Genomic DNA, 22288 nt, shown 5'->3' with positions numbered 1-22288 from the left:
ACAATTTCAAAACCCTAACATATCCTATGAAGGAATGTAGATTACATTGATAACCAGACTTAAGCAGTCAGTATAACTGAGTATGGTTCAAACTCAAAATTTTTAGGGAATGGCCGTTTCAGCAGCTTGAATACGATGCTCCATGTCCATTTCTAATATAGAGCATAACTAAGTAGATGACAAAAGCTCTTACAACATGATAATGAGAGAAGTCTTCATTCCTGAGCACCAGGTAATTATTTGGTTAATCTGTTCCACCTCATTGTGTCTTGTGATACACTAAAATCTGTTAGCTACATATTTACAATTAATTCCCTTGTGATTAGTGGTTGGAACCCTCGCCTTTCAGATCTAATTGTAAACAATTTTACAACACCAAGTTATAGTCCAGCAATTTTATTTTAAATTCACAAGCTTTCGGAGACTTCCTCCTTCCTCAGGTAAATGTTTCAGATCTAACATTTCAGATCTAAGACCTGGAATGTTTCAGATCTAACATTTCAGATCTAAGACCTGGAATTGAATCCAGGCAAACAAATGGGATGTAAGTTTTTTCTCACTGACTGTACGAGTCCTAAGGTGTAAGTGTCCTTAAGTAATATAAATGTAGATAGTCTCAATCTGGTTCCTAGTGCAAATAGCACAAGATACAATCCCTCACTACTTGGAGCCAATTAACAAGTTAACTAGTCATTCGTCTCATTGCTGTTAGTGAGATACTGCTGGGGCACAGTAGCTACTACATTTACCTACATAACAATTATTGCCACTCCAAAAATATAATTTCTTGTGTGAAACACTTTGAAACATCTCGATGACCTGATATTGTGCTATATAAATGCAATAGCTGACTGTTTTAGAAAGGGGCTACGAGTGATGGAAGTGGAAAAATTCACACTGCTCTTCTTGGGCTGGGTTTAGGCATTTTGAGATAGTAGAAGGAGCTTTTATCTATATCTAGTCATGCTACATTTCACCTGGAAGCTGACATTGAATACTCAAAATGGAAAGTGTTCCACTCCTCTAATCTGACATCCCTAACCAGTATTGACACAAAAAAGAAAATGAGTGCACTAAACATTGTTCTTCCTGCAAAGTTAGCATTTTCCCATTTTTTGTTTACCTGGACATAACCAGTCACCGTCGCAGACGCAAAAGCTTTTCGCCGACATCTGATCTGCTCCCAGTGAAGAGGCAGGAAATTGGGGTGGCTCGTTACAGGGAGAGGGAGAGGAAATAAACTTTCTTCCGATGTTTTACTGGCCATTATATTACATCAGGGCTCTCCATTTGTACAATACAATTCTTTCCACATCGCAGCAAAGCTATTGAAGGCTGGAGGAACAGAAATTGGAAAGACTCTTGAAGAAAAAAGCAGTGGCCTTTTCAGTGCCAATGACAGGCAGAGTAAAACCTGTGGGAATGTGAATTAGGCAAGAAGATGACAGTACAACACTCCAAGGTATGCCAAACTAGGAGAAAGGACTAGATACGGAGATGGATTTAATGAAAGAGAAACCTTAATGAGGTGCACACTAGTGAGTAAACACAGCTGTTTCTGCCCAAAATAAACGGAGCACTTAAGACACTATAACCGACAACTTTGAAATTGACATTAACGCGAATGGATAATGGTTATCGCTTTTTGGCCGATATAAGAGACTGCCCATTCTAAACGGAGACATTTTGAGTGCTGGGGACTATGCTGACAAATAAGCAAAGTTCATAGAAAAAATTAACACAAAAAAATGCATGAAAAACTAGCAAAACATTCTCACCTTGAGCTTTCCATAAGTCCATCAGCCTGATTTAAAAAAATCCCACCTGCATAATCCTACCAAGAATCTTATGATCGCGAGACTCATGCTCACTCATTTTCCAGTTTAAACGTTTTTAGACTTGCTTTTATGCTGATTTTATCTGTTTTGTAACTAAAACAAATAAAAGCGGTAAGATAACAAATTTAGTGAAACGGAAGAATTGCTAAAAAAAATAAAAATCAAAACCTGAAAAAAAACTCCCACCAACAACCCAAATGCCCAAACAAATGCATTGAGCATTTCCCATTAAATCAATGACATGTGGAATGTATTACTAAACTCCCGTGAACCCACAGGGCAAGTAAGCTGTTTTGTGTGAAAAGCCTGGCAATGATTAGAATGAGTGAGTGAGCAGCGCTACTGGTCTGCAAATAAATGATTTTTCCCGTTGTTGTTTCATTTGTCCATTTGCAGCAGCTGTATCAGCTCCCTGATGGTATTTCATTGTTTACAGACATGTGCAGAGGCATGTGTATCCGACACAGCAGCCCAAGTTGGAACGCAGCCTAGAAGCCACAAAGTTACTTCATTAACTTTGGTGAAAATCCAATACATTTTAAGAGGTGCTTTCAGTGTTTGCAGATGGATATATGTGTACAGTTTTGGTCTCCTTACCTAAGGAAGGATACACTTGCCTTAGAGGCGGTGCAACGAAGGTTCACCAGATTGATTCCCGGCATGAGAAGGCTGTCCTGAGAGGAGAGATTGAGTAGAGTGGGCTGATATTCTCTGGAGTTTAGAAGAATGAGAGGTGATCGCATTGAAATGTATAAAATTCTTAGAGGGTTTGACAGGGTAGATGCTGAGAGGCTGTTCCCTTGGCTGGAGAGTGTAGAACTAGGGGTCATAGTCTCAAGGTAAGGGGTCGGCCATTTAGGACCGAGATGAGGAAAAATTTCTTCACTCAGAGGGTTGTGAATCTTTGGAATTCTCCACCCCAGAGGGCTGTGGATGCTCAGTCATTGAGTATATTCAAGACTGAGATCGATGGATATTTGGACACTATGGGAATAAAGGGAAATGGGGATCTGGTGGGAAAGTGGAGTTGAGGTAGACGATCAACCATGATCTTGTTGAATGGTAAAGCGGGCTCAAGGGGCCGTACAGTCTACAGCTGCTCCTATTTCTTACAGTCTTATGTAGCTGCCAAGAGTTCCTATCATGCCACTTTTAGAAGTCATGGGATAAAAATGAGAGCACATTTTGTAAAACTCTGCTCCTAGTGTGGAGCCTCACTAGATTGGAGCATGGATCAGAGATAGGGCTGAAACCTTTTGGGCCAATTCTGCGATGAGTGCACCTCTCTGGTGAGGCTCCATGTCAGAAGCACAGCCTCACAAAATTATCCCTATCAAGTCTGGCTTAAGCCTGATGCAGCATTTGATGCAACTACCTCCAGTGAGATGCCACCACCAAACATATCTTCCCCTCCCCTCCACTTTCAGCATTCTGAAGAGACTGTTCCCTCCGTGATACCTGGTCCACTCTTCCATCACCCCCAACACCCGCTCCCCTTCCCAAGGCACCTTCCCATGCAAGCACAGGAAATGCAACACCTGCCCTTTCACCTCCTCCCTTCCCACTGTCCAGGGCCCCAAGCACTCCTTCCAGGTGAAACAGTGATTTACTTGTATTTTTTTCAATTTAGTATGCTGTATTCACTGCTCACGATGTGGTCTCCTCTACATTGGGGAAACCAAATGCAGATTGAGTGATCGCTTTGCTGAACACCTCCATTCAGGCTGCGAGCATGATCCTGAGCTTCCGGTTGCTTGCCATTTTAATTCCCCGTCCCACTCCCACTCTGACCTCTCTGCCCTCGGCCTCTTACACTGTTGCAATGAAGCTCAACGGAAGCTTGAGGAACGGCATCTCATCTTTCGTTTAGGCACTTTACAACCTTCCGGACTCAACACTGATTTCAATGACTTCAGATCATAACCACTGCTCCCATTTTTTCGGACAGCAGTTCTGGTATTGGTTCTACTGTTGCCATTTACAGCTCCTCCAGACTGATCTTTTGTTTCTTTACTTTTCCCGTTACCACCCCATTTTGCCTTGCACCATCATCCATTTTGTCATTTAATGAGTCCTGCCCTCCACCCTATCACAGACCTTCCCTTTTGTTCTTTCCTCCGCATCTCTGCCCCCCTTCTTTCCCTGGCTCTGTACTTACTTGCAAACTGTTACATCTCTAACTTCTTCCAGGTATGACGAAAGGTCATCGACCTGAAACGTTAACTGTATTTCTCTCTCCACAGATGCTCCTTGGCCTGCTGAGTATTTCCAGCATTTTTTGTTTTTATTGCAGCAATTGAAGTTATTGAGTTGAAACGTCCAATGTTTCCCATGCACTGTTTTAAAGTCATGCACCATCATTCATTGGGCAATTCATCCCCCCCCCCCCATTTTTAACAACGATTATGCTTTGTTCACTCACGCCTAGCAGCAAGAGATCAGCTTTTCAATAAGAACGAAGAAAGCAGATATTTCTTAATAAAATAGGGCAGCAGTTAATTACATGATGCACTTGAAGTTTGGAAATTCATATTTTGATTGACCCATGTTATGGGAAAGCGTTAAAATTCCTGTAAGTTGGTTTTCACTGACTGAAGAAAGGATGAACATTCAAGAGTCAGCAGCACTGGAACGTAAATCCTGCACTGCTAGCAGCACCAGGTAGAACAAAATGAGTCTTTTGTCATTAACAAAGGAACTTTCTGCAAACAAATGATCATGGTCCTTTTGTTGATTTCAAGGATTTCGTATTAACATTGGCAATCAATCTCAGCCCTAACAAAAGCAATGACTGTAAGTGTGTACATTTTCTTACATAAACCACCAGCGTTCCTGTGACATTGGCCATAGGCAAAAATTGGAGGAAAAAAAATAACACTTTCCAGCACAATATACTCTGCATATGAGGCAGAAGTTCAAACTTCAGCCATACTGGTCAATATAAATACCCCACTGACGCAAAGAAATAAATCTAGGATTGTTAGAACCCTACTCAAACTATCAACTCTCAGCTTGGCTCAATTGGTAGCACTCTTGTCTCTCAGTCAGAAGATTGTGGGTTTAAGCCCCAGTGTAGGACTTGAACACATAGGGGGTCAATTTAAATGAACCTGCCGAGTTGGAAACTGATCGGATTGGCTGCCAGTTTTACACCCTGCCCGATTTTACTTCTCAATGAATTCAACGGAAAGTGAAATCAGGCGGAGTCTGAAACGGGCGGCCAATCCCATCGCATCAGTATCCCGCCAGGGGGGTAAGGTTAATTTGAGCCTTGTTACCTGCTTATAAATGTCACTAGAGATTATCATGTCACATCCCAGATTCTTGAGTACTGTAGTGTCCCTTAAGAAGAATAACATAAGGGTGTTGAGTCGGACTGCAGCGGTTCAAGAAAGCGGCTCACCACCACCTTCTCAAGGGCAATTAGGGATGGACAATAAATGCTGGCCTTGCCGGCGACGCCCACATCCCATGAGCGAATAAAAATAAGTCCTAGGGTTATCCAGACCTAGGCCTCTCAGTTACTGCTGGACTCAACTCTTTGAATGTACATTATGTGTAAGAGCCTGCTAGGTCCATCTTCTGTTTAGCCATGATGCCTCAGGCAGGGGAACGCCATCTTGCAGTGCGTGCGCTATAATATATTCAGATCAGACCACATCTCACTGGTAGAACCACCATTACTCTAAAAAAAACAAAAACCAGAGAGGTCCCATCCTTGCCTGGCCTTCCTTTACCAAAACCTGGTTGGTCACATCTCCCCACTTCATTGATCAACAGCACTGTCAATGAAATATGTTGGACTAAAGAGATGGGGAAAAAGTAAATGGACAGACATGAACCAGGACCTGACAGACAACATATATTTAACATAGATGGAGCTTAATTAAAGAAAACTTACCACTGATATATACAGTTACAGATCTTTTTGCTGACCCTGCTTCATTCACAGCTTCACATTCATAAATTCCTGAAATAAAATAACCAGATTATATTAGAACAACCAGTGGTGGCCATCAACGTATTGACAGCTAAACACCGAGACTCGCCCAAATTAAGTACCCAACTGTGTTCACTTTCTCTAAATAATATCCCTTCAAAACATCGAACAGCTTCTAATGAACCTGTTTGAAGAAATGTAATAATAGAGGGCAGTAACCCAAATATAGCACCTTCCACTACATTTACATTGCAGAGCTGTCTCCACATACCACCCAGTTTCCATATAAACGGGATGAATCTGGAGACCGGTGACAGTATTAGAATAACTGCACAAACACACAGAGTCAAAAACACCTGTAAAGTAACTGTGCATACACAATCTTGCCCGTGTACTTTATCTATACCTTTAAAGTCTTACACACCCATCCTTCTGCAAGTGTCTAACACTTCTCTGTTACGTTTTTCCATTATGCTATTTCTGTCACATTTGTTCGTCACACTTTCCGAGTCCAGTTGTTATGTTTACCTCTGATTGACTGCCCCCTCTCCCAATTTGCATTTCCAAGTTAGGCTGCACTATTCTCCATAGTGTTACCCATCTGAAACCTGTAAAAATCAGGCCTCTTGCCCAACATTTCATCCTGCCACCCATTCTCACACCCTACTGCTACCTTTTCTCCAGCCTCAGCCTTTCTGAGTGCTAATGGTCTTTCCCTTCGCCCTGCTTCCTCTGCCATTGATCACTGCTCCTGCCCCCACTATGAGTGCCAGTGACTTTACCTCCCCCCCTTCTCACTGTTGATCCTTCCAGTCCCAAAAGAGGTCTATCACCATGTTCCTGGCCAAGATAGGGGAACCAACTTTAAGTTCTGAATAGCACTTGCTGCATTTTTACTGAGGTAGTACATACAGTCAGAAATTGCAATATAAGCCCATTAAGATTTTAAATATATAAGTCAGACTTTCCAGCTCAGTGCCGAGAAACCACTGTTCTAAAACTCTTATGGAGGAGGAATCATGAAAGTTTGTAGCCTTCACTCGCCTTCACTCCTATCCCCTCCTGTGCTCCCTTCCCTCAAAAGTACTACCAGACCCTAGCCCCCTGAAAACTACCACATCCCAAACCCAAGCTCCCAAACATTTTGATACTCCAAGACCCCTCTCACCAACAGTCCTTGTTGCAATACCTTTTCCTACCCCTGTTCCCACCTTCCCGGCATTCAACTCCCAGTACTCCCACATCCACTATCCAATGCTCCCACATTTCATCTACCCAAACCCAGTGATCCCACATCCCAAGATCGCCATTCCACCATTGCCATAACTCACCACCCTTTGCCCACCACTTCCACACCCCCAATGCACTACTCCTAGTACTTATGACACTGAAACCCTCTCTTCCACTACTCCAAGCATCAAGGATTTCTTTTCCTAATACTTGAAGAACCCCCTCTACTCCTCTCAGATGCTACCATGCCCTTCCGGCTACTCCCAGACCCTTGGACCACCCTCCCAACACAGCAAACCGCATGACTTCTCCCCCTCACAGCACTGCTTACTTGAAGCTGCAAGGTAAGACATACAATTCTATAGATGGGTAAATAAAAATATAATAATCAAGGCCAGTGAATTATAATTTCCCCTCGATATGGGCATAATCACATAATTTGAACCAAAAATATCACAAACACTTCGCAGTCACTTACTCAATCCCCATCAACCCATGACCTGAATAATATATTGTACATTACATGGGAAAAAACAATGCGAGCAATGCGACAGGAAATTTGTGAGTATATTCACCATGAAAGGGCTAAATACATTAACATGATTTTAATATCAATGTTTGCTTAATCAGTGATACATACAGGGGTGGACCATTTGCACTTAGTTTGTGTCTATATTTACCATTGTGTAAACACATTTCACAGGAAGCTAGTTCAGTTATAATACAAATAGTTCTTGGGATCTAAAGAATCACTGTAGGCTTTCCTTTAAGAATACCAGATTGGCACGTACCTTCAACACTTTGCACTGCCTTTTTTATTGTAAGAATTCCATTCTCTCTGAGAAAATGCTGGTGGTCATCGGCAATTATGGGCTTATTCTTGAAAAACCAGGAAATGCTAGGCTCTGGAATTCCAGAGGCGTCACAGAACAGAGTAAATTCCAAGCCATAGTGCACCTGTATTGAAGCATTTAGGAACAGAATACTAGGAGGGACTATAGTGAGAGCAGCAGATGGAGGAAAACCAGAATAAAGAAGACATGAGGTGAAGGGGGAAAGGGAGCCAAAAGATGAAGGCAACAGAAAAGTGAAGAAGATAACGCAAAGTGAGTGAAGACATTGGGCAAAAATGATGAGAGATGGAAAGCCAGGAAATATAAAGGGAAAATTAAAAACGATGGAGCAAGACAAACATTGTAGCATATAATGTGGGGTCAGTAAGAAATAGAGGACAGGAAGAAATAACAGAGTTTGAGCTCAAATTAGATATATAAAAGTGTAATGTCTATTAGCAAACATGAATAAATAGAATAATACGGAACTATCAGAAATGAACACATTATAAAGCTGTTGTGTTACCATGCACCCTTAATCTTCCAGTCCTTTCATCTCTGCCCAGTGCACTAGCAGCCACACAGCGATATGTGCCTTCATCAGTCAGATTAACCCTGGGTATCAGCAACATCTCTTGTCCTATATGGCAAAATACACCACAAATATTGTCAGTTGACAAACTGTGCAATCCTATTTTTTTTAAATCGACAATGTCTTTTTCTTTAAAACTGGGACTTTAGTGGATAGTGGTCCTGTAACATGTGACACTGTGGAATACTAGATGCAGAACTGAGCCCAGATTCTCCCCACACCCAGTGAGTTCCCCCATCTCGGTCATGCCTTAAAAGGCAAAAAGCAGCAAGACTCACAGGCTCTTCTCCCCAGGGCTGCTTTGGCACACCTCATTTCAGTCAGATCAAGAGGAACATTGGCAGGGCCAAGGCATCAGGGCACCTGCCCTCCCTCTGAACCTGAAAATGGTGATTGGTACTTGAAGATTTAAAAGATGAGCAGAAAATGGAGCTAACATTTTTTACTAAATGAATCTTTTTGGGGTATATTTTCCCCTGTTCACTAATGTGGACACCCACTTGAAGCATACATTGGGGCTGAAATCCCTTGGCCATTCCACCGGACTCCACTGGCTTGGAGTCTGGCGGAATAGCTCAGAATAAAGCTGGGACTCAGATAAGCCAGATCCCGATCTCATTAGGGAAATTCTTAACGGCCTTGTGAGTTCAGAACTTCTGCCCGCGCCTCACAAGGCCAGCCATGCCAGAGGGGGCGGGGCCAACGGGAGTGTCTCCCCACACTGGGATTTCCTGCTTCCGCGGCCATTAAGGGATCTGGTGTAAGACTGGTGGCTGGAATGCTGAGTGAAGGGTCCGGGAGTGGACAGGAGAGAACGATTAGACTAGGCGGCTCACATGAGGAAAAACATTGGCACAGACTTGATGAGCTTCCCTCTGCGCTGTAACATTCTACGATGCCAACATTTTTTGAATATGCAATTCCATTTCCAGTTTCTTGGGTTCCACCTGCATTTGAAAAAGTAAAATCTCCCTAGGTGATTAAGATGGTGAGTGGTTGATCAGCAACATCCAAAGTTCCAACCCTGGTCTACGCTAAATTAGCTGATCTCAGCTGGGGTAGAAGTAGAAGCATTACAGCGGACCTCAACACCCACGGCCCAGGGAATGGAAAGATCTCCACTCCTGTTCACTACCCAGTGACTGATGGTAGAAGTGTGCACGTGTGGATGTTGGGTCAGAACAGGATTAGACTTGGTCGAGTAGCCGACTGACACTTGCTGCCTCGGCTCGCACAAGAGACTAGCCATAGGGGAGAGGTACCAGAGGGCAAAGAGTGCTCAAGAAACCACAGTGCAGCCAGGAGTTAACACCTTCAGGAAAGGAAAGGAGAGAAATTGGCAGAAAAGGGAGGGAGGCAAAACAAAATCTGTACAAGTGATGTCATGTATTAATTTAACCCAAGCCAGAGTAATACTCATTTTTATGCGTGGTTAGTCCCTCAATGCTCAAAACAACACTACTAATCATCACCAGAAAGGATGTTTCTTTCCAAATTCTTCCCTTTCCTGTTCCTTCTTCAGTAAAGTGATCTCTGAGGTATACTAATATTGTTTTACTCCATTTCAATCTTTTCTGGGCTACCATATGATATCTTGCATTCACTATTGTAAGTTTTTATAATGACCGCTAGTGGCAAAAATGACTCTTACCATTGGTCAGCTCCTGACCTCAACAGAATGGCTTCACTCCCATAAAGTTAAAAATATCATCTACTTTATATAAGTGTGTATATATATATATATATATATATATAGTTTAAATAATCATTAACATCTGTTTGTCTTAATTATGTGACAATCAGTTGCTTGACAAAGGTTTTAATTCTTTATATTTTGTATCATTAACTGCCCAATTGCCAAAACAGGTTACAATAATGGTCTGAAAAGAAAGAGAATACGTGAGCTTACCTTTATTCCGGTATTTTGGTTCAGGGTTTTTAATTAAATGCCCGTCCTTATACCATGAGTAAACAATGATTCCATCTCCTATGGCTGTGCAGGTTAGAGCAGCAGAAGAACCGTTCACCGCCGTGAGGTCATTTGTGAAGGAGACGATAACGGGGGCAACTGAAAATTGAGAAAAGCAGCTGTGGTTTTGGTTTTCATGCACAGCAGCTCACTGCCCTTGAAACAACTCTCTAAAATATGGCACAGAGCAAAAAACCAAGGGCCATGTCATCAGATTTCCAGGGTAACTCGGTTTCTGGATCAGCCAGAAACATCTTGTACTGGAAATACATCCAAACTCCATCAGGCTGACTACTGGAACCTGTTTATGTTACAATAGGTGGTGTAGCTGCTGGAGTGCAAATCTTCATCTTTTACTAGTTTACCTCTCGTGGCATTGCACATTGCGAGGCCAAGTGTAGTCCTTAGGTGAAAGGGAGTTAGAGGGTGGGGAATAATTGGACCAGGATGCTCAGATGTAATTCAGCCTCCATTTTAAAGTCATTAATGTTAGGTGTCAGATTTGGCTCAGTGGTTGGACTCTTGACTCTGAGTCAGAAGGTCAGGAGTTTATGCCCCATTCCAGAGATTTGAGCACGTAACCTCGGCTGTCACTTCAGTGCAGTCCTGTGGGAGCGCTGCACTGCGGAGGTGTCATCTTTAAGATGAGACGTTAAACCGAGGCTCTGTGCGCTCTCTCAGGTGAACATAAAAGATCTCATAACAATTTTTGAAGAAGAGTCAGAGAGTTCTCCAAGTGTCCTGGCCAACATTTAACCCTCAACCAACATCACTAAACCAGATTGGTTGGTCATTATCTCATTGTTGTTTGTGGAACCTCGCTGTGCCCAAATTGGCTGCCGTGTTTCCCCACATTACAATAGTGACTACACTTCAAAATGTACTCCATTGGCTGTAAAGTGCTTTGGGACTTCCCGAGGTCATGAATGGCACTATATTATTGCAAGTATTTTATTTCTTCTTTCTATACATTCTTACTGCAATTTGTGAAGCAGAGTTGGTTGCAGTATTGGAGTTCCTCTGCAATACAGGCTGAAGAGCTGGGAGACGCAAAACTGAAGCACTGCAGTGCCATCAATCTTGGGAGGGTGTAATTACAGAATAGTAACTTTACATAGGGAGTTCCATTAGAAATGTGGACAAAGGAATTTATAATAAGAAAAGTTGACACAGGAAGTGCGAACATATGTCAGATTGTTTAACATATTTATATATAGATATTTGTTCCGCAGTAGATGCAGTCCATGACATGATGGCACTATCTCATCACTAATCATTTGACTACTTGATTTACAAGTCCGGCTAAGCAATTCGTTATAGGTGTTGCCAGGAAACAACACTCCTTTGGAGTAGAGGGAGCATCCCTTTATTGTGATATATCTTGATTTAATACAAAATTTGATGAAGATAACCTCTTTGATGCTGAGCAAGCTGGGAATAGCCCAACTACAATCTTAAGTACTGGATTCAAAATTGCAATTTAAGGATGGCAAGATCCAACATTTTTGGAACTGGATTTCTCAACATTGCAGTCCATGTTATTGGCAACTGCAGACATTTCGCAATGCATTTATGTGGCATGGGCTGAAGAGGCAACTGTGAAGATCCAATTGGGCCAATTCACTGGTCCAATTTAGAAAATATTTACCATTCACCTTGTTGACATCTAGGTTTTAAACCAGTCAAGGTTTTAAAATGTCACCTGGCGTCTTTCAGGGATGACCGTAGACAGAGCCACATGTCACTGCTCACATAATACCATAGACAGCGAGAGATTATATCTGCTATAGTTATTTATGCTGAATAAACTTTTTGTTTGAAGTTTTTAATTATTTTCTCACCCATTATTCCTGCACTATGTACCTGGAAGGCAGGTAGTCTACTCACAAGGCTTCATCACTGAAGCTCATTAACCAGTCTAGAAAGTACACATGAGCAGTACATTTGGCACACTCAGTGACTGCCCGGATGACATCAAGAATTACAAGATCAGTGAAGCAGAAATACAAGTCTACATCCTACCAGTGAATAACACAAAACGGTAGTGCACCGTGCCCACACACAGTCTATTAAACAAACTCTTTAATATTGGAACCTTCAGGGTGAACTCAATCTGCCCACTGCCATCTTTACTATTACTGAACGTGGAGCTATCACTGGTTTTCACATATTACTGCATTTACTGTCTTCAGAGTAAGCCCAACGCTCCAAAAAGTTTGAAAAACTGTTCAAAGCGTTTTTTTGGCTTGTTTAGAAACAGGAACACTGAGGAATAGCCGTGAAACCGCGCAAAAGGATATTAAAGAGGAACACCATAATAGCATTTCAGTGTCCAGGACCCATGTTTAGCATGAACAAGCTTTTGTCTTTTATTCTATGAATAAATCTGTATTGAGAAAAGAAATGTTACTTGTCCATATTACCCTGTCTCACATGCTGACAATAGTATTTATTGCAAACATACTTATTCATATATTAAAGTGTTTATTTGCCTTCCTCGTCCTTTTCCTGCAACCTGTGCCATGAACTATCTCCAGCCGAGAGGAAGGCGAGTGACCCAAAAGCTTCAAAGCCTCCAACAATGCTATTCTACAGCTCGCCGTTAGGGGGTGCACAAGAGCAGGCCAGCAGCCTCTCTCATTTCCTGTTCTGACCTCCTTGTGAGGAAGCTAGTCCCTTCGATTTGACCCTTCTCTGCAACTACACAGCTGATCTTGGGAACTCACTGTGTGGGGAATCACATTTAATCCCTTGTAAAACGTATAATGACATTATTAACGCTTTAAAGTTGTGAATTGTTTTTTTTTTTCGCTGCAGCTGGCAAACTGTCATCCTATAAGCTTCTTCAGTGCTCTTCCTATTCTTGGTTGCACTGTTTTCTGCTCTGTTTTAAAATAAAAAAGACATTATTTTTCATTTTGGTGGGATATAATTGATTACTAGTGAGAAGCGCTGTGGGAAATGCAGTCAATCTAAAGTGTGACATTACTTTCTAATATTGTTACTCTGCTGACAATAATCACTTCATCCACAAGTTATGTAATGCAGGACAAGGACTTCAGCCACTTGTAGCAGAAAATGAAGCATGCAACACTGTCTGAAATTAAAGTCAAATATTGATTGTACACAAAAAAATCAAAGATAACTCATGGCCCATCCTGGCCAGAACTGAAGAATATCTTTTATACCTCTAGTGTATTTTTCCTATGAATATATTTACCTTTCTTTTATGTTCTTGGTTAGGAAGCAATAAGGATTATTGAATGTTCCATTTCTTTACATTGTCGCTGGGTCAAAATCCTGGAACTCCCTGCCTAACAGCACTGTGGGAGAACCTTCACCACACGGACTGCAGCAGTTCAAGAAGGCGGCTCACCACCACCTTCTCAAGGGCAATTACGGATGGGCAATAAATGCTGGCCTTGCCAGCGATGCCCACATCCCATCAACGAAAAAAAAATACATAGAAACATAGAAAATAGGAGCAAGAGTAGGCCATTCGGCCCTTCGGGCCTGCTCCACCATTCATAATGATCATGGCTGATCGTCTAACTCAGTTCCCTGTTCCTGCTTTTTCCCTATATCCCTTGATCCCATTAGCATAAAGAAATATATCTATCTCCTTCTTGAATACATCTAATGACTTGGCCTCCACTGCCTTCTGTGGTAGAGATTTCCACAGGTTCACCACCCTCTGAGTGAAGAAATTTCTCCTCATCTCGGTTCTAAATGGCATACCCCGTATCCTGACCCCTGGTTCTGGATTCCCCAGCCATTGGGAACGTGCTCCCTGCATCTAGTCTGTCTAGTCCTGTTAGAATTTTATATATTTCGATGAGATCACCTCTCATTCTTCTAAACTCTAGTGAATATAGGCCTAGTCGACCCAATCTCTCCTCATATGTCAGTCCTGCCATCCCAGGAATCAGTCTGGTAAACCTTCGTTGCACTCCCTCCATTTAGCATATACAAGCTAGAAAAACTTACTGTTTTCCACTTGCCCTGTTATTTCCAATGAACAGAAAACCAATACATTTTTAATTGTAAAAAATAACTTGTCCTTGTATCCCTGTCTCTGAACTATCATAGCTAGATTTTGATTTAAATAATGAAGGATTGAAATTATATACATTTCTGACCTATTCAGTTTTTTTTAACCCCTGACTGATTGCATTCCACGGGTGATATTTCTATTTCACCATCTATGTATTTACTATGCTGAGACCCTTCAATCCCATCCTTAGTCTGATGTTCAATATATGCCAACCATACCAAACCACTACTTCACTGTCAAAGTGTATCCCGTGGGAACTGTAAAGTGTGTTGACATTTTGCACAATTAGCTAGCTCTTACCTCTTTGAGTTTTTAAATTTGCTAATATTTTGACACCCATCAATATTTCCACAATATAAACCATCAAAGTCTGCTCAACAGTGTCATGGAAACAGCCTCAATGACACAAGATCCGACAATGAGCTGTTCTTCTCCACCGTTTAACTCTTTGCAATCCTGGTATTTCAGATTGGAGCATATTCATTCCTATCCCGCTTAATTTAATTATTTTAACTGACATCAGGTCCAACCAAGGACACAAAATTATACCTTTCTACCTGTAACTGTGCAGGACTGAGACACGAATCATACAATAATGGGGCTGCCAAGGAAAGGTGTGTATTTTCAAACCTAGAATCTAATCTCTCTCATCCTACCTTCCCCACAGCCCTGTTAGAATTCCCCGCAGCCCCGTTAGAATTCCCCGCAGCCCCGTTAGAATTCCCCGCAGCCCCGTTAGAATTCCCCGCAGCCCCGTTAGAATTCCCCGCAGCCCCGTTAGAATTCCCCGCAGCCCCGTTAGAATTCCCCGCAGCCCCGTTAGAATTCCCCGCAGCCCCGTTAGAATTCCCCGCAGCCCCGTTAGAATTCCCCGCAGCCCCGTTAGAATTCCCCGCAGCCCCGTTAGAATTCCCCGCAGCCCCGTTAGAATTCCCCGCAGCCCCGTTAGAATTCCCCGCAGCCCCGTTAGAATTCCCCGCAGCCCCGTTAGAATTCCCCGCAGCCCCGTTAGAATTCCCCGCAGCCCCGTTAGAATTCCCCGCAGCCCCGTTAGAATTCCCCACTGCCCCGTTAGAATTCCCCACTGCCCCGTTAGAATTCCCCGCAGCCACGTTAGAATTCCCCGCAGCCCCGTTAGAATTCCCCACTGCCCCGTTAGAATTCCCCACAGCCCCGTTAGAATTCCCCGCAGCCCCGTTAGAATTCCCCGCAGCCCCGTTAGAATTCCCCGCAGCCCCGTTAGAATTCCCCGCAGCCCCGTTAGAATTCCCCGCAGCCCCGTTAGAATTCCCCGCAGCCCCGTTAGAATTCCCCGCAGCCCCGTTAGAATTCCCCGCAGCCCCGTTAGAATTCCCCGCAGCCCCGTTAGAATTCCCCGCAGCCCCGTTAGAATTCCCCGCAGCCCCGTTAGAATTCCCCGCAGCCCCGTTAGAATTCCCCGCAGCCCCGTTAGAATTCCCCGCAGCCCCGTTAGAATTCCCCGCAGCCCCGTTAGAATTCCCCGCAGCCCCGTTAGAATTCCCCGCAGCCCCGTTAGAATTCCCCGCAGCCCCGTTAGAATTCCCCGCAGCCCCGTTAGAATTCCCCGCAGCCCCGTTAGAATTCCCCGCAGCCCCGTTAGAATTCCCCGCAGCCCCGTTAGAATTCCCCGCAGCCCCGTTAGAATTCCCCGCAGCCCCGTTAGAATTCCCCGCAGCCCCGTTAGAATTCCCCGCAGCCCCGTTAGAATTCCCCACTGCCCCGTTAGAATGGTACTGCAACAATGGCTCTAACAGGTTAGCCACCAGACATCGGGTCTGCGTTTGATTTAGTTTGCGCATTTGCAAGTCCATTGCATGAAATAACTTTACCTGTCACAGTCAGAATAGCTGATTGGCTGCTACGTCCCACTAAATTGGTAGCTTCACAGATGTAAAGATCCTCATCCCTCTTAATCACTCTTGAAATGTATAGTGTCAGATTTTGGAATCTGAGTGCAGGAAATCAACAGTCATTTTAATAAGTAATAACAGAAAGGAAACGTAATACATTTGAATAGATGTAGATATCATTAACATTTCATGTCATTTTTGTTCAGCCTTACAACATAAAAAGAGCTCTGCAAATACTTGAAGAAATATAAAGTTAATAAAATCAACTCATTAATGGCATAGGGTCAAGTTTCAACTAAACTTTTTTCAACTACAAAAATGTAATTGAAATTGAATTCTGTGCAGCTGATAACATAGTACAATATTATACATGGAATATATTGTGCCCAACATTATAATATGACCAATATCTCCATTCCTGAGGCTTGCCAGAACTCACTCATGACTACAACATTTGCGTTGTATCTGGTCGACATCATCTGATTGTATTCTTGGCTGTGACATTGTTTCTCTTTCAGATCTCAGGTGTGATGAACACTTAGCAGCATAACCAAACTCACCCTAAAAACATCCTCCTTCCAGCTTTAATTGGCTGGTCGCCCTTGTACCAGACCACAGATGGAGCTGGACTACCCTCAGCCTGGCAGTGTAATGTGGCGCCAGAACCCAGCAGTACTTTATTCACTTTTGGATAGACAGTCACAGTTGGCAGAACTTTAGAGGGAAAACAAAACGAAAGCAAAGGAATCAGATCCACCTGACGCTGAGTAACTATGTTAGTCAAAAATGGTCTTTGCATATCAGGTAGTATTTAATCCAAAATGGCAGAAAGTTGCATACAACAGGAATGAGAAGGATGAATTTATAAAATTATCTGATCAAAGAGTTAAGCCATTTGTATATTGGTGTCAGTAGGGTATTTGTGCTAACAGTTCCTGAAGCATGGGTCTCCAGCAACTGGAAACAACGCCAATGTAAGTCTGTTCATTTGTTAAGGTGGGCATCCAGGGAGATCCAATAAAACAATGGGCCTTTGGAAATCATTGGCACAAACACCCCACCGACGCCAATATAAAAGCAGCTTTACATTGGTTACTCTTGCATTGCATATCCTTATTCAAGTTCCTCCTCCATAAAGTGCTGAATAAATGCAAGTTCTTTCTTCCTTTAATTAGGTACTAGACTCCCACATCCTGGAAAATAACCTTGGAGAAGAGGTCTGCTCATTTGCTACTTTATAGCCCAGCAAAGGTTTCCAGAATTATTGTTGCTGAAATTCTTTTTTGACTGGAATTTGAGTGCAGAGTCAGTGATTAATCCATAAAGTCCGAAAGATATAAATTACTTGGAGAGTAACAGAGATACTGTTAACAAAGTACAGGAGATAAAGAATTACAAATTGATCTAGGGGCTGCTGTTCTTACATAGTAGAGGAATAGGGGAAGATTGTGTGGTTCTTGGATGAGTCTTGGAATCACTGCTGCAGTTGTGACAATGGTGCTGTTTTACATGATTAAAGCTCCTTTTATAAAATATGTTAAAAATGACTGAGAACCAACAACACAAATAGTAGATTTTGAAAAAATTGAGCGCTACACTGAGGCATGGTTTCAAAGAAATGATTTAAATTACAGATAGGAATGGCTGTTTGTGACATTAGCAGGCGAATGCTTAATGCATCCCTATGACATTCCTCTGCCTGCCATTTTAATAGATGTTAACCCCTTTGTTTTAAATTTAGCAGACAGAGAAATGTCATATGAATTCATTAAACAGCTTTCCACTAGTATCACCAGCAATCATTTCTAGGCTTGTGGTACATGGACAGACTGCCAGGAGCAGCTTAGTGCTGTGCAGCTGGTACCTTCAGCCCTCATTAACCTAGAAAGGAAAAACAAAATAGGCAGATCTATTTAGAAACGTGCACTCAATTACAAGCCGGACTGTTTCACTAAAAAAATGATTTGTTAAGAACTTTGTTATAAATAGGGTTCAGTAATAACAATTCCTACAAGGTAATACTGCGTAATTATTAAACCCATCCAATAGAAAGGAATCCCAAAAGAAACAGATGACAGCTGATATCCAATTATTTTTGCAATATCTCTCATCCTATTCCCCACAATCTGAGGAGGTGTTTACTCACCAAGCACCTTGAGACTGACCCGTTGAGAAGTCACAGTGCGAGAGACGTGTGGGTTCGAAGCTCGACAGAAATACACTCCATCATCGGATTCCTGAACACTGCGCAAAAAGAATGAAATGGTTCTTGAAAAATCACTGGAATAATGTCAGGAATATAATTAGCTAATTAAAAAGCACTTCACTGAGATGGGTGTATGTGCCTGTGAAATATGAGAATGATAAAACAAAACACACAACCTCAGACTGGTGGTACGGTTTGTCCCAAAACAATTTATTGCATTGCAAAAACATCGCTACATCGCATTACCATGAATGAGACATATGGCTGTTTGGTGGCTCGCCCTCCCATTTATAAAACAGATGGGATGGTAAATGTGTTAAGTCTCACAGCGTGATATTAATAATGAACGTGTTGATTAAAAAAGCAAAGGAATTTCATGGGAATACACTAATGTATTTGTTACTAATACCATACAGCATGATGTCAATCCATTTATCTCTCGCGTCAGCTCTCCTGCCAGGAACAAGAATAACATATAGGGATACATTTCCTGAGTCTGCACCAGTGGTGAACTGCCTCACCCACCACTAGCGTATACCAGAAGTCTGGGGTGCACGACCTGCAACTTTCCATCCAAGCAGGCTGAGGTCCCTAGTGATCAGCACGGACTCGGAAAATTTTGTCTGTATTCTAAGATCTTAATTCCCTAGTAATTCGGCTTTAGATGTGCTAAGTGCTAGTCATAGCTTGCTATGCTCATGTGACTATTATTCTGCAATGACAGCATCACAATAGCACTTTACAGTCTTCTGCCTTGGCTCAGTGGTAATGTTTTCACCTCTGAGTCAGAAGGTCATGTGTTCAAGCCACACACAAGGAGTTGGGCCTGTAATGTAGGCTGACACTGCAGCGCAGTACTGAGGGAGTGCTGCATTGGTGAAGATGTTGTCTTTTGGATGACATTGCTCAGGCAGAGGTAAAAGATCCCATGGCACTATTGAAGTCAATGGGACTGTATATTGGGCGGGGTGTATGACGGGCGGAATCAATGGGACTGTATATTGGGCGGGGCGTATGACGGGCGGAATCAATGGGATTGTGTATTGGGTGGGGCGTATGACGGGCGGAATCAATGGGACTGTGTATTGGGCGGGGTGTATGACAGGCGGAATCAATGGGACTGTGTATTGGGCGGGGCGTATGACGGGCGGAATCAATGGGACTGTGTATTGGGCGGGGCGTATGATGGGCGGAATTAATGGGACTGTATATTGGGCGGGGCGTATGACGGGCGGAATCAATGGGACTGTGTATTGGGGGGGGCGTATGACGGGCGGAATCAATGGGACTGTATATCAGGCGGGGCGTATAACAGGCGGCCGATACCATACCGCTCGTTTTTCCACTACCATCCAAAACGAAATTCTAACCCCCAGGCAATAGGCGTTAGGCCAAATTGGGCTGCCCCATGTGGAGCTCATGTTTTCCTGGTGTTGTTGCGGCCTTCCAAGCAGCTGCTCCCAAAAAGCTAAGTAAAACATATTTTAAAAAAAGTTTGATGTGAAGCCATGAGGAGCGGGAGCGCTGCTCCCAGCTCCAGAGCACTTCTGAGGGCTGCTGTTGGCCTGTGATCATGCTCTCTCCCGTTCTGCTTCCCCACCTCAGCACTTACCCGAGGGCTGCTGCGGTGAGGCAGGCAACCCAAAACTGGATCCCTCGACATGGGCCAGCTCGCCCAAAATGTTAAGGTGAGGCCCGAGTGTACAATCACCTGCTGAAAATGAGGTCTCCGTCCTCCTTTGAGACAAGATGTGGGTTTTCCCAACTGTTCAGAATGTAGTTATTTTTGAACCAGCTGACTCTGGCTGGAGGTCTGCTGAAGGGTGGTCTGCACTGAAGAGTGGTGGAGTCCCCTTTTCTGGCAATGACATTGCGTGGTTGTCCTATAAATTTCCAATCCATCACTAGAAAGGAAAGAAAAAGATGGCAGCAAGGCATTGGGAAGTAGTATTTCAGATTGACCATTAGTGAAAAAAAGCAAAGTATTTACTTCATCAATAAAATTTGATTTATTTTTTAGACTGAACCACAAAATACAAAAAGAAACAGCTAACAGTATAAATGTAGGATACTGAAATGACAAATCGTATGGTTTGTGAATCAGACACAGTGACCTCTGTGCCCAAATGTTCCATATCCACTTCTGTCAAGCAAACATCAGCACCTGGATCACTAAGTTGCAAAATTTACATGATACTTTATGTAGACTGTTGTAAGCATTTATTATTTAATTAACGTATTTTATTCTTTCCTTCACATTATTTTGGTGATTAAATCCATTTAAACCTGACATTTTCTCACTACAAAATTTTATGGAGGATAAATTGGTTAGCATTCATTTTCAGGCACACGCATGCTGCGTACGCCACAGGAGGCCGGCCTGAGGACCACCTGAAATTGGTCCTCGGGCCTCACCTTAACATTTTGGGCGAGCTGGCCCATGTTGAGGGATCCAGTTTTGGGTTGCCTGCCTCACCGCAGCAGCCCTCGGGTAAGTGCTGAGGTGGGGAAGCAGAACGGGAGAGGGCATGATCACAGGTCAACAGCAGCCCTCAGAAGTGCTCTGGAGCTGGGAGGAGCGCTCCCGCTCCTCCTGGCTTCACATCAAACTTTTTTTAAAAATGTTTTACTTAGCTTTTTGGGAGCAGCTGCTTGGAAGGCCGCAACAACGCCAGGAAAACATGAGCTCCACATGGGGCAGCCCAATTTGGCCTAACGCCTATTTCAGGTGGCCACCCCAAACACCTGAAAAATGGCCTGACCCCAATATCGGGTCGGACATCATATATGCACAACTACCACTGAGTAGTGGGCATTCGTAAACTTATAATGGCAGGTGATGCAGCCAAAATGACATCCAGCAATCCTTCAGAATTCCCAACAACTCGACCTTAGGTCAGCTAGCAGGGAGTGCCAGAATGAAGTCGGTGAGTCCACGTGACACAACATCACAACTTTGGATTACCAAATAATATAAATTACAGCATTTTTACGGTACGATTATTAATTTTTGTTTTATATTTTAAAGTCGGAAGCATTCTACCGAGTTAGGTTTACCAGCAGGAAGTAGATATGCTGCCTGTGATGTTACTATTTCATTCCCATTGTTTCCTTCACAGTGATAGAAGCCTTCATCTTCTAAAGACACGTTCCTGTAGAAGACAACATCAGAAGGAACCCATAAGGCTTTAATCTCAGAACCAACTACGGCGATCAGCAGCAACCCATTTACACAAGGATTTCCTTTCCTGAGCAACTCTGTTAAGAGTTTCAATGCCAGAGTGAAGTTTGTGTGCCCAAATCATACTGGCAAGATGGCAGAATTCACTCTCCCTGTTGGTCTCTATTAGCAGCAAACTCTTTTTTCCAATACCAGCGTTCACGTATCATCCATGACATGTTATCACCACACCACCATTCACTCTGTCAAAGTAAATTGTAAAGGTCCATATTCTGCAGCGCCCTTTAATGCTTCAAATCTTGAATCTTGTCAGCAGGAGCAGAGTGGTGCTGAAATCACACCAGGTCAGAATATAGATAAGGTACTGTGCAATGCTCTGTGTGAGCAGGGACAAGACTCCAATTTCTTCCCTTACTTCAGACAGGTTTGTCCATTTGCTGGAGTTCAGTTTCTAATAAACACATGTTAAGTATGTTATTAAATATCTGGACTCAACATTGATTTCAGTAACTTCAGATCATAACCAATGCTCCCATTTTATGGGCAGCAGGTGCTGGTAACGGTTCTGCTATTG

At 43.0% G+C, this 22288-nt stretch overlaps 1 protein-coding gene across 1 annotated transcript in view; it reads right to left on the bottom strand.

Annotated features, from left to right (window-relative positions):
• The window catches only part of LOC137300336 (uncharacterized), an 82632-nt gene that overhangs the window by 42021 nt on the left and 18323 nt on the right, over positions 1-22288 (bottom strand). Inside the window, exons 6-13 of the mRNA XM_067969422.1 lie at positions 21591-21685; positions 20245-20437; positions 18474-18571; positions 16888-17041; positions 16307-16425; positions 10343-10501; positions 8368-8481; positions 5740-5808 (exon numbers count right to left, since the gene is read on the bottom strand). Of these exons, the coding sequence (XP_067825523.1) occupies positions 5740-5808; positions 8368-8481; positions 10343-10501; positions 16307-16425; positions 16888-17041; positions 18474-18571; positions 20245-20437; positions 21591-21685 (1001 nt within the window). The remainder of the gene's footprint in view (positions 1-5739; positions 5809-8367; positions 8482-10342; positions 10502-16306; positions 16426-16887; positions 17042-18473; positions 18572-20244; positions 20438-21590; positions 21686-22288) is intronic.

This window comes from Heptranchias perlo, chromosome 31 (genome assembly GCF_035084215.1).
Source record: "Heptranchias perlo isolate sHepPer1 chromosome 31, sHepPer1.hap1, whole genome shotgun sequence".
NCBI classification, from domain to species: domain Eukaryota; kingdom Metazoa; phylum Chordata; class Chondrichthyes; order Hexanchiformes; family Hexanchidae; genus Heptranchias; species Heptranchias perlo.
This window is presented reverse-complemented; position numbering and strand designations above follow the sequence as displayed.